This window comes from Leopardus geoffroyi, chromosome B4 (genome assembly GCF_018350155.1).
Source record: "Leopardus geoffroyi isolate Oge1 chromosome B4, O.geoffroyi_Oge1_pat1.0, whole genome shotgun sequence".
Lineage (NCBI taxonomy): Eukaryota > Metazoa > Chordata > Mammalia > Carnivora > Felidae > Leopardus > Leopardus geoffroyi.
In genome coordinates this window covers 73,468,960-73,486,188 of record NC_059341.1, presented here as the reverse complement: position 1 = coordinate 73,486,188, position 17,229 = coordinate 73,468,960, and the positions used below count along the sequence as shown (strand labels likewise).

The window sequence follows — 17,229 nt, the reverse complement described above, 5'->3', positions numbered from 1 at the left end:
GTTAGCTTCTCTGGAGCCCAGAGACAAAGTATAGGGTGTGTCCAGGCTCTGTTTAGAGATGACAGGTGCAGCTTGAGCAGGTGCCCCAGACCAGATGTCATCTAGAGGTTTTATTCTGGATGTAGCCCTGGCCAACATGTTGATGCCAAGTTAAACTAGTTATCTCGGCAACTAAGTTGGTTTCATTACAATACTTCAATCAGCTGTTCTCAAACTTCAGCACACTTAAGAATCACCTGTGGCACACTTATTAAGAATACAGTTTCAGACTACTATTATCTAAAAGCACCAATCAATCTTAGCACCACTAATATGGGACAACTAAATATTACATGTCTCATGATTCGATGAAAAGCACAGCACTATCTAATAAGTATGCCTGAAATACTGAAATTGAATGTTATCAACCTTTAGATCTATCAGTTTTCAGGAAATAAATACAGGGGATAGAAGAACAAGTTAACTGACACTAGAAGGAAGTGATCAACCAAATTGACAATTTGGTACAATCTGAAGAACAAATGACTCCCTTACTTCAACAAATCAATGGCATGAAAGGAAAAGAAAAAGGAAACTGTTAAGAGACTAATGAGATAAAACAGCCAAAACAGATTCAGCCCCACCACAAAATCTCCTGCGGTAAGATGGGGTGGACCCTGCAAACAGTGACTTACAAACTATTGGAATTATGGATGTATCATTCTGGGACAACAATTCAGAATGTGACAGCTATTCCTAGATATCACCAAGAGATTGTAGTTCCAGCAACAGGTTATTACAATGTACTTAGTCAACAGGGTATATATCTTGCAGACATGGATTAACTTCCACTTCACAACATAATGGATATGCAAAAAGTATCCAAGCACAAATGAGATTTCTTTATACTCTGAAACAGAAAAATACGTTAGACTCTTACTTTAGTAACACAATTCTTGGAATGCTTAATAAAATTCATAGATAATCCAAACATTACTGAGAGTAACAATTTATTCTAGGTCCCACCAAAGTTATATTTCCAAGTGAATGCACCAATAAATTTTATGATAGGTAACCAACACCAATATCAGCCAGCATATATGCACTTCTGAATAAACTGCATCAATCTGCCTATTTTCCTTGGTTCTACTATGAATAAACTGTACTAGCCAGGTTGTTTAAATTTATTTTAAATTCAAAAGCCAGTATTTTTGCTTTTTGTAAAAACTGTGCTTATAACTTCAAGCCATAAAATATTTGACCACAACCTTTAACACTAACACCCTTATTTTTTAAAATCTTTTTTTTTGAAGTTGTGTTTTTTTTTTTTTTTTGAAAGACAGAGAGAGACAGAGCGCAAGCTGGGAAGGGGCAGAAAGAGAGGGAGACACAGAATCCGAAACAGGCTCCAGGCTCTGAGCTGACAGCACAGAGCCCGACATGGGGCTCGAACTCATGAACTGTGAGATCATGACCTGAGCTGAAGTCAGACACTTAACCGACTGAGCCACCCAGGCGCCCCACTAATACCCTTATTTTTTTTTTTTTTAATTTTTTTTTTAAAGTTTATTCATTTTTGGGACAGAGAGAGACAGAGCATGAACGGGGGAGGGGCAGAGAGAGAGGGAGACACAGAATCGGAAACAGGCTCCAGGCTCTGAGCCATCAGCCCAGAGCCCGACGCGGGGCTCGAACTCACGGACCGCGAGATCGTGACCTGGCTGAAGTCGGACGCTCAACCGACTGCGCCACCCAGGCGCCCCCTAATACCCTTATTTTTAACTCCAGCAAGTTTGGTTCTTAAACCAACATGTACTTTTTTTTTCTTAACATTTATTTTATTTTTGAGAGAGAGAAAGAGACAGAGCGTGAGCAGGGGAGGGGCAGAGAGAGAGAGGGAGACACAGGATCCGAAGCAGGCTCCAAGCTGTCAGCCCTGCCTGATGCGGGGCCTGAACTCACCAACTGCAAGATCATGACTTGAGCCGAAGTCCGCACTTAACAAACTGAGCCACCCAGGCGCGCCAACCAATACGTACTTCTAAACAGCTTTCCCTAACATTGAAATTTATGATCTGACTTCCCAATTTTTTAAGTCATAGAACTGAAGTGAATACAAAGTTTAAGCAGGACCATCACATATTTCAACAAAAGTAATTACTACCCCACAAAACAATGTGATCAATAATTCTGCTCCAATTCTTTAAAGAGGCTTGTATGGACAAATTTAAAATCCAAATTTAAATATAAATATCCTGTTCTAAAAAAAACCCTCTAGTTTGAATGATGGACAACAGGGAAAATAGAGAGCAATTACTTGCTTTTCGAGGGGCTGCTGACTGGTCAAATAAAACTAATCATAAATTCTTTTGTCATGAAGAATATCAAGCTAATATGTGAACTACTGCCTGAGACTTAAAAAATCTTTATCATGTCACATTTTTTTTTTGTTTTTTGTCTTTCATAACATCATGGTTTAAATAGTAGAAAAAATATTGTTATGAATCTACAAGGACAGCTTTCTCCATTCTGGACCAACTAAAGCCACTGCTTATCTTACAGGTTCAACTTTTCTTCTTCTATTTGGACTGCAATATTTCTTTACCTTTCTTTTACTGGCAATGAACACAAGATAATTTTAACATCCCCCTATTTCAAACAAATATTTAACAAGTACTACCAATGTAATTTTGCACAGCCATTGATAAAGACATGCGAACAACAGCTCCAAAAAATTTACATTGGTATTTATGTCTACATAAATATACACAATTACCTCTTATTTCTCATTTCCTTATTATTTTCTATATTTAAAATTTCTCTTCCTTAACCCTTATTTCTTCCAGTTCAGAGCTTCCCAAACTGCTCCAAAGAACCTACAAATATTCCTCAAACATGGGGTTTGGTACCACATTCCTGCGGTGTGTGGGAGTGTCAGGGAAACACCATTTACTGTGGTTGGGGGAAAGGAGGTAATAAATGGACTTTCTCCAAACTGTGTAGAGATCCATATGCACATTAACAAAATAAAGTCTCTAAGAAGTCCTGCAATTAACCCAAATTTAGCTGTACTGCTCAAATTCATTCGGTCTTTTTCAAGGAAACACATTGACATTTCAAGAAAACAAGTATTTAAAAGGCACAAATTGAGAATTTCTACTCTAATTGATCCTGAATACCAAGGAGTATGGTAATGATGGCGGTGGCAGGTCAAAGAAGCAAAGACTGAGAAAATCCCACTCACTCTGCCCCACATGTCCTCTAATTCCCAATTCGGACAAACCCCATTTACACCAGTAAACTTTAGTAAAGTCTATACCACTCTGGAACATGTCCAGTAAGTAGACTTCACCAAATATTAAGAAAAGTTCTAAACACTTCACTTAAAAATATGTATTGAATACTTGCCTGCAGACTAATATACCTAAATTCCAATGAATCAAAATGTTTGTTTTTCATTCCTTTTGAAACTTCCAATATTACTCAGTTTGGCAATATGAAGGATTCACTGTAGTGATATGCTTTTCTATCAGTTCTAGTGGATTTCACACACAACCAACTATGAAAATACTGAATCCACAACAGAATACAGGTAGGTTTACAAAAGAATGCTCCTATTTAGAAATACACACTTTTAGTTAAAGGCAGAAAATGTTATGTAAAAAACCGCAAACATTTTTGGGAGTTATAGTTAAGCTCCTAGTTGGTTACCTCAGTAAAATATGTGTCTTCAGTGAACGAACTATCTTGGAGTGAGTGAGATTTATTTCTACTTTGGGGCAAATTTGAGCTGTTTAAACACGATTTCTAAGACACAACATTAACCTGGCTGAGCTCTGATCAGTCTCACAACCTTCTCCACTTTCTACTCCTTTCCACAAGTCTGCATGCCCTTTAAAATGTAACAGACTATCAGAAGAGATCAAAATCAGGTTTGTTCAAAATGAAAGAATACAGTTTATAAAATTAAATTTAAAATACATACACGAATAATTTATTTAAGTACAGTTGTCCTTTCAATCTCTATATTACTTCTCTTTTTCTTCCTTGAAAAAAGCGAGTAATGTCTGCTTACCAATTCTGTTTAGCAATTCACAAACTCAGAGTATTACTTTATTTACTTGCTTATTACAATTTTGAAGCATTGTTTCACTTAACATCAAGAGATTCATTAAATGCTTTCTCTTAAAAGAGATAACGTACATGGTATACACTAACTACAGAACATATGAGTGTATTCATTCTATCTAATTGATAAATGTAAACTCTTCCTGTTGGTATAATCTAAGGGAGGGCTTTATTCACCAAGGGGAGAAAAATAGAATAAATTCACAATGCAATTGAAAATTCACTCTGGTGGGCACAACTCTACAGTGAAGTTGCTGACTACTCTAAAGGTAGGTACATGTAAAAAAAATCATTTCATATTAGTTCCGTGCAATATTTTTTTTTAATGTCTAAGATATTTCACCTCCTTTCCAAAAAATCAAGTTTTATAATAGAAATATCAAGTCAACCTTGACTATAACTATAGTAATGCTGGCATAAGCTACAAGAAAATTCTTCAACTAAGTATTTGAAATAGTTACCTAAATTTTCATACCAAGGCTTCAAATTTTTAAATGGGACTAACAGTAGTAAATTGCCCTCCAGTCTTTGCACCAAAACAAAACAAAATAAAATTCACTGAATAAATATAGAACATATTGTGTGTATTGGCCATACATTTAACCATATGTAACTCTCAACCATATTTTAATTTCTTAAAATCATTTGCGACTAACAAACTGAATTGATAATAGACTGATTAAATGTTACAGAACATGTGTCAGGAATACAACTTTTTTTGTCCAATTAACAAATGCTCCTAAAGTCATTTGGATTTTTTTTTTTTTCTGCACTTTAATTTCTCCAACTATAAAATGTGGGAAATACTCCCTTACCATTTTATACTTATAGGGATATCCTAATAATAAACATTTGTGGAAGAAATTGAGATGTACAGGCCAAGAAAGGAACTAAGTGGAAACAAAATATATGTACATCATAAAGGATTAATACCCAATTTTTAAATATCGAGTACTGTTACTCATTACCAGTAGGCACTAACATTTAAAACATTAAACACCAATGTTAAAACAAATCATCAATTGCATTTTCAATTTTAGACTTTGAGAAATTTTTATACTCAATCTACAAATGAATAAATGTATGTTTGATACAATCAAGCAAACTTTTAGCAGACCACTAAACTCCAGTTTCTACGTTCAATGACTATGTTTGTATGAAAACAAACATAGAAATGTTAGAATATATACATGGCCAGCATACTAGTTTGGTCTTCTTTATTTAAGTGTCTGTAATATCATGAAGATACATCATAACTTCCTTCATACTGGCTATATCTGGCTAACAGCCATCCATCTAATTAATAATGAAATTACAGAGGAATGTCAGCAAGTATTAAACTTGTAGAGTAAATGAGAACTAACATATATAATAACAGTCTTACAATAGGTCAAATGAAAAAGGAGTTCTTATTTTAAAAAAATATTCTACCTGTGATTTACAAAACACACTGCATTATCTGCTCATCAGAAACCATGATATTCAACATGATATATCAAAGAGGGAACTCACAAAGTCACTTCATTACTATCTCTTACTATGAAGAGGAACTCTTATAGTTAAGTCACAGAATTACTGTGAAAGCTTGGCATCCTGTCTGCCAGTTAAGATTTTTCAGAGGAAGGTGTAAAACCCAGCATAATACATGTCCTCTAATTACACCACTCTGGAAAAAAATCTTTCAAGGTTGGTAGTACCCAATCTTTGACCAGCATATTTCTCTTGTATTTCTTTACAAGCCATACAAATCTTCACATGGTTTTATTTTCCAAAACAAATGCTTCAACTTTTTTCCTAGTAGCCTAGCTACAACCCTACAAAAACAAACCTGGAGAGTGACATATGGAGGAAAAACAAGTTTAGCTAAGGACATAGTTCAAAAAGCAGCTTCTAATAGGAGAATAAAGCTCAAATTGATATAAGAACAATGTGAAGAGTCGCAAACAACCCTGAAACTATTTACTTAAAAACAGTACTTGTAAGTATTATCAGTGAATGATATGATATCAGGATAGAAATCACTACTGGAAAAAAACAATATTTATGTAACTTGTAAAAAACTGGAATTTGAGGCAGTTAATTGATTATGCTAAAACTTGGTTAGTATGCATGTAAGTTCTTCAGAAAAACATCTCACAAACCATATATATCATTCACTACCTTTTGGATATTAAATTTCAGTCAATCAATCCAATAAATATTAGGCATAACTTTAAACTGTGTTACAAAACAGTTTAAAATCCAAACAGTTCAAACTGATTATCAGAAGACCAAGACCTGTATGAATAATATTCCTCTCAATATTATAAATGGAAATGGGCAAGTGAGTATCACCATAAATATAAAATTCTCTACTTCTCACCACATTACTTCTCACCAAATCAACAGTTTTGGGGGGTTAATTTAATTTTACTTTGTTTTTCGCTTTAGATCTTTATTTAAAAATGCACTCACACCTACTGCCATCACAGACAAACTAGAGTAAATAACAACTAGCCATATTTAATATTTTCTAGACTTCTGTGCAACTCAGTAACTATCCAAAAAGTTCTGTGAACTCTTCAGCTTCAAGCCTGAAGTCAGTCTAAGATAGCCAATAGAAAGTACACCTGGGCAATTACTGCATTTCCTACTTCAGAGTGTTGAACTTAAGACAGAGTATCTACATTTGGATACTGCATTTGGAGCAATGAGAAGTGCCAAGCTCAATCTATGCAGAAGCTACATTAACTAAAAAAAGGCCATCCCTTAATATCATTATCAAAAAGCAACAAATACGAAGAGCATTATTTTAGTTTTAAATAACCACCACCAACTAAGGACCCTCTATGAGTAAGTAAGCATTAAAAATGAAAGATGACCTCATAACAGGTTACAATATGAAAATATTCCTAGCAGAATAAAATAATAATACAGCTTAATCAGGAAATATCTTTTCTGAAGTGTATCACATTATCAACTGAACAAACAATTTACTTTGTCATATACAGTCAAAGGAGGGAGAAAATGAAAAGAAAATCGAAATCATTGTACTCCACTTCGTAATCTTCCTACATATATAATAATCCTTTGGAACGTTTTGAAGTCACTCAAAAATTCCAAAGAACTTACTCTAAAAACTCTCCTGGGTCACCTAAGGCACCAACACGTTATGCAGTGTAGAAATATTCTACTGAAAAACCACTCCGTTACACGGTTCCACACAAGAGGTTTCATTTTTTAAAAATCTTAAAGTCAGGATTTTAAAAAGGCAAAGGAGTTTCGAAGGCAAAGAAAAATTTTCCCAAGGGATACAAAGTTTCATTAACTATCTTAACTCTTTTACTAAGCATCACCTCTCTGCCCCTCCGTGGATATCAAGCCATCAATAACAATGTCACAAAAGAATGTTTACCAAGATGGGGGGTAGGGTGTCACCTGTAAAGATCCTGTATGAAAAATGTAAACAATCCTAAAATAGATGAGGAAAACTTTCACCTTCCTACAACCTCGCTTTATGGGTATTTGATGTTTCTCAGACTGAAAAAATGAACAGAAGTTTAGAGACTGCTGTGCAAGGTTTGTTTGGGGGCTTTCTTTTGGCTAAAAACAAATCTCCCCTTAAGTCCCTCGATTCCAAATACTGTGGAAGAGTCACTACTACTCACCGCAAGTAATACTGTTTTAAAGCAAAGGCAGCGTTAGAACAACTTCTGGGAAAGTTGAACTCTTCAACAATTTCTCCCCACTGATTCTTCTCAGAAACCTGTTAAAAACACAGCCACACTTGTCTGAGAGTGCACCATCCAAGAAAACTCTAACCTAACTGTGAAATAAATACCCATTCTACAGAGATCTGTAGATACCTCAAGCATCAGTGGGTGTTTCAGATCGATCCGTAAGAGTTCCTAAGCAAGGGCTGCTCGAATCACCGTGTTTTCACCCGAGAGCCCTGTATTTAATAGCACTTGTTTTGTTTGGGGGGCGGGAGGGGGGGGTGGTGGTGGGTTTGTTTTGTTTTTGAAGCCCGGACAATAACCAATCGCAAGTCCCTCTGTCGCCCCCTTTTAAATCTCAACGCGGTCCGTTTACACTAAAAAAAAAAAAAGTTCAAAAGGATCAATACTGTTCCGGACAGCGACGTCCGCAGGTTCTGGGGGGGCCGGGGCCGGGGCCGATTCCGATCCCTCTCCCAGATCTATCCATCTCCATAGGCCCTTCTTTGAGGCCTACAGCTTCTGCCTAGCCTTGAAGCCTAAGATGGCTATTTGGAGACAGGTCCTGGTTTCTTTTGTTAGCTGTATAAACCGAGGGCGACGGGGCCGAGGCTGTGCCCCCGGCTGCCGGGATCATTTCGCAGCCGATTATCGATGTTAAACCTGCCCGCGCTAATTTTGAGTTGCACGAAAACTGCTCTCAGAGTCTGTGTGTCTCTGTGTCTCCGCCTGTGCTAGAGCGGCAGCGGCGGCAGAGCTGACTCGCGAGCGAGCGAGCGGGCGGGCGGGCGCGGGCGCGGGGCTCGGGCGGGCGCCCCGCACGCCCGCACTCCCCGCCGCGGCGCTCAGACCCCGTCGGGCCGGCCGGGCACCGGGCAGGGCGCGAGCCGGCGCCGGGCCGCCCGCCCGCCCGAGCCCCGCGCCCGCCGCGCGCACGCGAGCCACCAGGCCAAAAACAGCCCCGCCGCCGTCCGCCTCCGTGCCACCGGCTGCGAGCGAAAAGAACGCCTTTTGCCCCCGCGGGCCACCCCCCCAGCCCCTAGCGCCCACTCCGGGGTCAAAGGAGACTTTTTGGAAGAGGCCAGCGAGAGGGAAATACAAATTAAAACTTCCACTCACCTTCGCGAATCCGCCTAAAGTAGTGACTCTGGTGTAGAGACCGTGAAGATCCAGCTCCTTCCCACCCACCGCAGGGATTTTTTTAAAAGGCGACCTGCGGGAGAGAGAAAGCCCCGCACTTGTCAGCCGGGACCCCGCGCCCGGCCCGAGCGGGAGAGCCCCGTTCGCCCCGGCTCGCCCCGGCGCTGCCCCCCCGGTTCTGCTCTCACCCTCTGCTGTGGTGGAACTGCCGCAGCTCGTCCAGGAAAGCGAGTCCCTTTCTCCGCTCGTCCGGAGGCGCCTTCCCCGTCGAGTTTGCCATTATTTTTTCAAAGGAGGTTTAAAAAAAACCCAGATCGGTGTTTTAAAAGCGCCCCCCGCTCCCTGCGCTTCCTACCAGAGCCCGGAGCCCATTCCTCGGCCGGCGGCGGCGGGGCTCAGTCATGGGCCGGCGGTGGCGGCGGCGGCGGCGGCGGCGGCGGCGGCGGCGGCGCAGGGAGGGAGGGAGGGAGGGGGAGGAGGAGGAGGAGGAGGGGAAGGAGGGAGCAGGAGGCCAGGGGGAGAGGAGGGAAGGAGGGAGGGGAATTTCTAAAAAAGTTTAAAGAAATCGGAGCGAAACTAGAGGGGCAGGCGACTGCCGGATCCGCGCGAAGCCGCGGGGCGAGCGCGGCCCCCACCCCTTCCTTCCCTCCCTCCCCGCGGCCCGGCTCTCGCCCGCCTCTCAGCGCCGCCGGCCCAGGCGGCTCGGCCTGGGGACGCGATTCAACATGGTGCTGCTGCCGGGGGCGCGCGAGCGGGCGAGGGGAAAGGCGAGCCGACGGTGAGGGGCCGGGGCGGCCGGAGGCCGGGAGTTTCGGCGGCCGCGGCGGCGGGGCTGGGGCAGGCGGGGCTGGGGGTGGGGAGGGGGAGGTCTGTGTGGTGGTTTGTGGAAAGAGGGGTGACAGCGTGTATTCCGGCCGCAGCTCCGCGGGGCCCTCGCACACATTCACGCGCGGCCTCCGCCGCGGCGGCTGGGGCGTCCCCGGGCAGAAAGCACCGGCGGCAGCCGAGCCCCTGCGCGCCGCCCGCCCGCTTCCTTCCCCGCCAGCCTCCCTCTCTGCCGCCGCCAGCGCCGCCGCCACGGCCGGGCAGCCAGCGCCGCACAGCGACCCCCGAGGGCCGGCCGCGGCACTGCGCCTGGCTCCACACCGCCCCGGCAGCTCCTCGCGGGGAACAATAGACTCGGCTCGCCGGGCTTAGGGTTCATCTGCAATGTGCCGCACATTTCACACGCACACAAAGCCGGCGGAAAGGGGGGCGGCGCGGGGAAACGGCCACTACCGGTTGTTCCAGGGTTAGGGGTGGAGGCGATGTTCGCGTCCCCGGCCCGGCTGTTGGAAGGGCCGCCTCTGAGTCCCTGCCAGCCCGACACAACCGGTCTGGCGCTCGGGAGGGAAGGGAAGCTCTGAGGGGCAGCTCCTCACGCTACGCATCATTCACAGATCGGAATAAAGTCATATTTGTTACCTTTTTTTTTTCCCCAAGGTCTAAAGGAATCGGCTTTTCTGAGCCTTGTGCTAGTATTTTGGGGCCTGATTAGCACATTTTCCATGAATTATCCACAAACTAACTTTAGCAAACTGTAAATTAAATACAATGTGAACTGTCTGTCCTAGTTCTGTGGAAATACAGTAATGCTCTTAATTTATCTTGCCTTTGGTTTCACATATCAAACTAGATTATTTTATGCTGAGTTATGCAAACAGTAATTAAACTGGTTGGGAACCAATTCTTTGAACCTTAACAATAATTAACGTTTATATTTTTACATTAAGATATCTTAAAGGTAGAAGCGCTTAAATAGTGAATAATGCCTTGTTTTTCCTTGCTTTCTCTCAAATGTCTTAAATGCCATCCCCGTAGAAAATATTTTGAAGGTTAATAAAGCTGCTTAAAGGGAGACTAATCTCAACAAATACTCCCACCTAAGTTTGCATTTACAAGGCGCTGGAGACCGCCCTTTGCTACAAATGCTAATTAAGCTTCACAGTGTGGGGCGTATCTTTATTCCCATTTTAGTGATCGCCACTATTAGCAAAGTCATCGACTAACCCAAGGTCACAGGCTTATACAGGTCTGGATGATTATTTCAGGTAGGAGTTCCAATGGGAACATTTATTTGCTGGTGAAAAAAAAATTATGTAATGTAGTCCAGCATGCTTCCGGTGCTCACTCTAGGAAACGGATTTATTTCCCAAGTAAAGTTTGTCTCTTAAATGGGGTTGGAATGAGACTGTGGCTAGGAAGTTCCTGACACCCAAGGGCCAGTGAGTGTCTGAGACGGAAGCCAGTGAAAGGCGGAGACCCAGCTGGGGGAGTGGAGAAGCTGGGCCGGGGCCGGAGGCAAGAAGCGGGGGGTGGGGTAGGAGGGAGACCAGGTCATCTGTCCCTTCCCCCACCGGTCCTCTTAGGGGTGGTGGAGATGTGGGCCGCAGAGCTGCGAGGCCGGCGCTGTGCGGATTCCCTAAACGCCGCACTTGCGCACAGCCCCTTACGTAACTGTCAGCGCCGGGGATTCCCTAGAGGGGGTCATTCTATTCAACCATTACACACACCCCGGGCTGCTGCCGCCGCGCCGCCGCCGCCTCACAAAATGGCGGCGCCCATAGAGGAGACAGCGGCCGCCTCCTCGGCCCCATTTTGTGGGAGGTGAGAGATCTGTCAACATGGAATACCTCTGCTGAGGATGCATCCGAGTTTGGAAATCCTGCTGAAGAGATGGAGCCGAGGGGAATCTCGTTCAACGGAAAATGTCAACGACTTCTAGCACCTCCACGCTTTTTTAAAAAAATTATTATTTTCATTTTCTCGAAGAAAGCGCCAGAAGCCGCCGGGGTAATTGTAACTAAGGGGAGAAGGGAAAGCTGCGGCGTCTCGGTCGCTTTGGTTGCTCTTCCGCGCTCCCGGCAGCAGACCGCGATTTCGCGGAGGGTCGCCTGAGCCGCCCGTCCCGCGCCGAGGGGACGGGGACAGGGCGACGTGGAACGACAGCGGCGGCCTTAGTAGCGCCACTTGTGCAGCGAGACTTTTCGGTACTTTTTAAATGCCAGAGTCCACAGCACCGTCGGTACCCCTCGTCAGAGTCGTGGGCTTTGGGAACCTCGGACGCCTTTGCTCCGGGAACTCGCGGTCGGCCGGGAGCAGGGAAGCCGGGTTGCGGGGAGCGGGCCGTACTCGGGGATTCGGGCCGCACTCGGGGATTCGGGCCGCCCTAGCCCACCGGGTGGTCGCGATGCGGACCCGGGTCCTGGATGCTGCTGGTGGGGCAGGAGTGAGAACGAGGGCATGTACACTGAAATTTAGGTCGTCCGAGTCGGGATCTAGGGTTGTATGTTGATAATGTCTCCGGTCAGACGTCAGAACATCTTTTCTAGCATCCCACTCTGCAGTGGGCATATCGGTCTCATTTCATATCAAAGGGCAGAGTGGAGAAATGACGTTTATTTTTATTTTTATTTTTTAAGGGGAGGTTGCCACTTTTAAAGCACTGCTTGCTGTTAATGTGTGTTTATGTGTATACACACCTGCATATACAATAGTGTGCTTTGCTTTTAAGTACGAGTATCGAAGGGCAAAGACCTGGAGTGGGAATCTAACGTTTTAATGCCCTTAAAAAAAATTAAGATGTAATGTGTAACTGAAGAGTTGACTTTGAAAAAAAAAATCTTTCTCTGAAAAGAACCCATCATATTCAAAATGGACTCCTAAAGTATATCTGATGGGTAGAATATAAATTCATAACATTTTGGATATACTCTAGTCAAAGGAAAAAAAAAAAACATAAAATTTGATGTTTCACAGATTACTACACGATTCAACTTCCCCAAGACCAGAAAAATGTAAGGCAAAAGTAAGCTATTAAGGGTATTCGCTTGTAAGAGGAATGCTTACATGGTTTAAGGGAAGGGGAGGTTCACTGATGAAACTTAAATGTGCATTATACAAGTAATTTATTTACCAAAAAAAATTTTTTTTTACAGTTGCAGCAATCATTTGTATTTGCAGGACTTTTTCTTTTTTTGTAGGTGTTTTGGCAGTGTTGATTTTGACCCTCATATTTCCTCTCTAGGGCAAAGCTGCATTTTTCTGCAGGCTACGTCTCAATCACTAAGTTCCATGCCCTGCCGCACCCGAATGCTAGTTCTGGTGTGTGCATTACCAAGATACAGTTTCGGATCCTGTCTGTTCCTACTGATGTTCTTTATATTTAATAAATTTAGTGACCACTAACCAGTCTGTATCTCTTGCAAGAATACCCACCGTATCTTAGCACCCAAGTACCCAGAGTATTTTTTTATGGGATTGCACTAACAGTAACCCTAGAGAATAGTATTAAGTTTCTTTGTACCATACTGCATTTCCTATAGTGGGCAGCATAGAGCAGGTGGATCCTGGAAGAAAATGATAGAGGAGTGCAACAGTTTTACAATATTCTTTAATATTCTTTAATTTGATGATGTAAATAAAATATAATTCATAGTTTTCAAGCATCAATAGAAATCATTCCTATAAAAAGTACCAGTGACAGTGGAAATTGTTGAAACTCAATCTGTATAGTTTACTGTTCTGATGAGAAATGTTGACAAAGCCTTTTTGATGTGAAAAAATGCAAAAAGTGTGGTTTTTAATTGTAACTGCAAACCCTACACATCATAATTACAAGTTTGTTATTTTATATGCACCTCTGATCCTTATAATCAGTTTTAATATTATATAAAACTTAAAAAACTAAACCAAATTTCACATCAAGCATGTCAGGTTATAAAATTACAACAGCTGAACTACCTTAATTGAGGAATTGGTACATCGATTCACTGGAGACATTTTTGGATTTTAAGTTACTCTATGGTTTAAAAGAATTGGTTGAACAAGGCAGCTGAACTTAAAAGTTTTATGTCTTTAAAGATGATCTTAAGAGGAAAGGAATTGTTGGTAAGATAAGAGAATGCTTTCACCTTTTGCTGCTCTTGCCCGTGTCTACTGCTGTACTTTTTTATGTGGGCTAACTTGTCTCGTTTGAACCTTTGATTATAATATCAAATCATAGATAAGGTCTTTCTTCATGATAGCGACTCTTAAGGATTACTTGTAACTACGCTTTTAAAAAGTGAGGACATAGTTTATTCTACCGCAGGTTAAGGTTTTAAGTAGATATTCTGAATTTGCAGTGGACAGACTTTTGAATGGTTTGTTCCTAAAGGGTCTGATAAGTTTTGGGATATTTCTTTGTTGTAATTTCTTTTCAATAGATATTAAAGGCTATGCTTTGTACATAAATCCAGTGTAGTAAGACTTAATAATTTAAAAAACTATATTTTAGCCAATTATAGTGTTCTTTTGAGAGGCATCCCCAAATGTGCTTTTCACAGGGAGCTGTTCTCATTAGGTCAGTTACCTAATCTTGAATTTTTTTAATTGTTACGGGTTTAAGGTGCTACCTTTGTGCATTGTTATTTATTTCATCTAATTTGGTCACTAAAATAGTAGGCCCCAAACTGTGCTGTTTATAAAGTACCACAGTTTTTACTAGTTTAATGGTTTGTTTATAGTATTTTAAAAGTTCTGAAAACTAGGAGAGCATAAATACTAAACCAAGGAAATAATTATTTTTTATCAATGCAGTTTACTAAGTCACTGAATAAATACTTATTGAATGCCTACATTGGGCAAAATGGGAGAGGGCGAGAGAAATTGACTTAGCCCTCAAGGAAATTATACTCCAGTATACTAGATTTTTCTTAACTGCTAGCTTTAGAAGATTATAACAATATTCAGACCATAGAGTTCTTAATTTTTAACACTTAGGATGTTTAGCATAGAGTTAAATTCAAAATTCTGCTTAGAATAGAGACATTTAAATATAATTACGTACAAAATTATATTACTGTTAGGATCAGTGTAGTATTACTGTTATTCAAAGTGCTGTAAAAATATTAATAGCAGCATTTAAATCACATCCTTTGAAAACTCAGATCCACAAAAAATATGATTCCAGTAATTAACTTTTTAATTATGGGAAAAGCAAGGGAGTGTAAAAAATATACTACTGAGCAAACGAACAGGAATTGTTTTAATGAAATTTGATTTTCTGTTTCAATTTTTTGGTACATTGACTCTTCTGACATTGCACTTTGCTATTAATTTAAAAAAATTAAACTCCAAAGACACATTAATTCTGTATTTAATGCAAATTTAATTCTTGACTAGCTGTAAAGCTTAAAGAGTTGGCAGTCTTGTTGGTGAAACAATAAAATAGGAATTAAGCTGAAATGCAAAACTATGTAATAATTAGGTTTCATAAATACATATATAGGTTTTCCTCTATAGCTATATGAATCAGAGAAGTATTGACTTAATAATAATTTATTTAGTTTTTGTTTTTCTCTGAAAACATACCACAAACTGCATGTCAAAATTGAAAGTCAACCAGAGCCAGTGTAAATTGTTGAGGCTTATTGCCATCCGTTAAGGGAAATTCTAACCAAAGGTTTAGTGGCAACAATTTTAAAGGTGCCATGGTTCTTTGACATAATTTGTAGTATGTAGAACTCAATTAAAAACATTCTAGAATAATCTGTGTGTGATAATGTACATGAGAAATACTATCTGTTCTTTGGGGGCATAAAATACCTGACTTAATATTTACATGTAACTACAATGCTTGCAGGTGTTTTAAACAAAAATGAAAATTTTAAGAGTGTTGCACTACATCTTATAACCAAATTATTAATAACATAATCTCTTATTAATAATACTAATATTAAACAGCCATTAGTCATTATTGCTAGCCTAAATAAGTGTAAGTGTAGGTCCTGTTCTAATGTCTAGTAATTTTAACTGCATTTAAAGATAGATTTCCTCAAGTTTAATCAGGGGTTAAACAATGGTCCTCCTCTTCTGGAAACTGAAAAGAAGCTTCCCTCCCTTTAGCGTATGCAAGAATTTGCTTTCTTCCCACTGAATTAAATCCATCCTTGACATTGCCATTTGCTAACCTCAGTTGTTTTATCTGCTCCATTAAAGTTAGGGCCACCAAAAATAATGATACCAAGACCATAACACCCTGGGTGGGTTTGTGCCTACCACAGATACGCTCCTTCCCACCTTATCCTTGTTTTCAATGTCAGTTTAAGAGACTTTTAGAACATTACTGTTAGTATTATTTCTAAGCTGGATAAGAGAGTTGACTTGTGGTCTATATATGGTGTTCAAAGAATCCACTAACCCTGTGAAACACTGTGTTTGTTCATTCTTATAGGGTGAGGGTCTCAGCAGGCATGGGCATCTTAAAGGGCCCTGTGATACCCAAAAAGCTAAAGTTCTGTTTGCTAAAGACAAGTAGGAAGTTTAAAGCATCACTTCAGGGGCTGATTGTATTTTGTGTGTGGGCCTCAAGGGAAAGGCATTTTGAAACTTTAGTTAAGGAATACCTTGTAGTTGATCAGATTATAAGAATTACAGCCAACAAACAAAAATCTGTTTCTAAAGGACCATAGGTTTTTAAAGAAAGTTTTATTAAATGCATTTAACCATTTTTCAATTTGTTCTCTACTGAAAATGTATGGATAAGAAGTTAAATTAATTCAAAATGGGTCCCCAAAATAGTTCTTTAACTTCTTAGGAATGCCTAGGGATATATATGCATTTATTATAATTGCATGCATAGTAGTGCGTGTTTTGTGTTCCTGGGTGACAGTGATCAGAACGTTACCAATGGTGTGGCCAGGTCACACTGCAGTCTTCCTGTTCTCCTTTGTACTTACTTGCTCTGCTCTTCTTTGCTCCCTTTTCTGAGGAATGTCCCTAGAAGTTGGCCCAGACCTTGCTTTTGTGGAGATCTGTCAACAGAGCTTTATCTCCCAGCAGGGTCTTGTAGCTTATCTGTGGGTCCAGTGTATGATAATTAGAACTTAAAGGATACTAGTCAGACTGCAGTTCATCATAACCTTTTTTAAAAATGCTAAACCACTTCAGTCCTAACTGTGCATTTTCTAAATTGTTCAGTGACTATTAGAAATACATTAATTATTTCTGTGCTCCTTTTTGGATATAGATCCTTATATGCATAATTATTGTTATTTAAAATTTATAATTCCATGCATTGTTTTAGGGGTGGGGGGAAGGTTAGCACCCTTCTTGTTTTCCATGTACACTAACATTAAGATTTTGGTGCACTCCCTACTGAACCAAAGGGAAAGGGCATATTTGAGAGAAAACATGTGCTTTTCTCAGACTCCAATAATTAGGCTGATGCACTTGATTTATGTTACACATTGAGTTCATTCTTAAG

The 17,229-nt window shown here is 40.9% G+C and overlaps 1 protein-coding gene across 2 annotated transcripts in view; it reads right to left on the bottom strand.

Annotated features, from left to right (window-relative positions):
- Positions 1-9,781, bottom strand: part of ARID2 (AT-rich interaction domain 2) — a 170,686-nt gene extending 160,905 nt beyond the window's left edge. The window contains exons 1-3 of one of the 2 annotated variants that reach the window (XM_045465413.1): positions 9,131-9,781; positions 8,922-9,015; positions 7,755-7,852 (exon numbers count right to left, since the gene is read on the bottom strand). In XM_045465413.1, the coding sequence (XP_045321369.1) occupies positions 7,755-7,852; positions 8,922-9,015; positions 9,131-9,222 (284 nt within the window). In that variant the 5' untranslated portion in view covers positions 9,223-9,781. The remainder of the gene's footprint in view (positions 1-7,754; positions 7,853-8,921; positions 9,016-9,130) is intronic. The other variant, XM_045465412.1, reaches the window with a different exon arrangement.
- Positions 9,782-17,229: the final 7,448 nt, after the last annotated feature.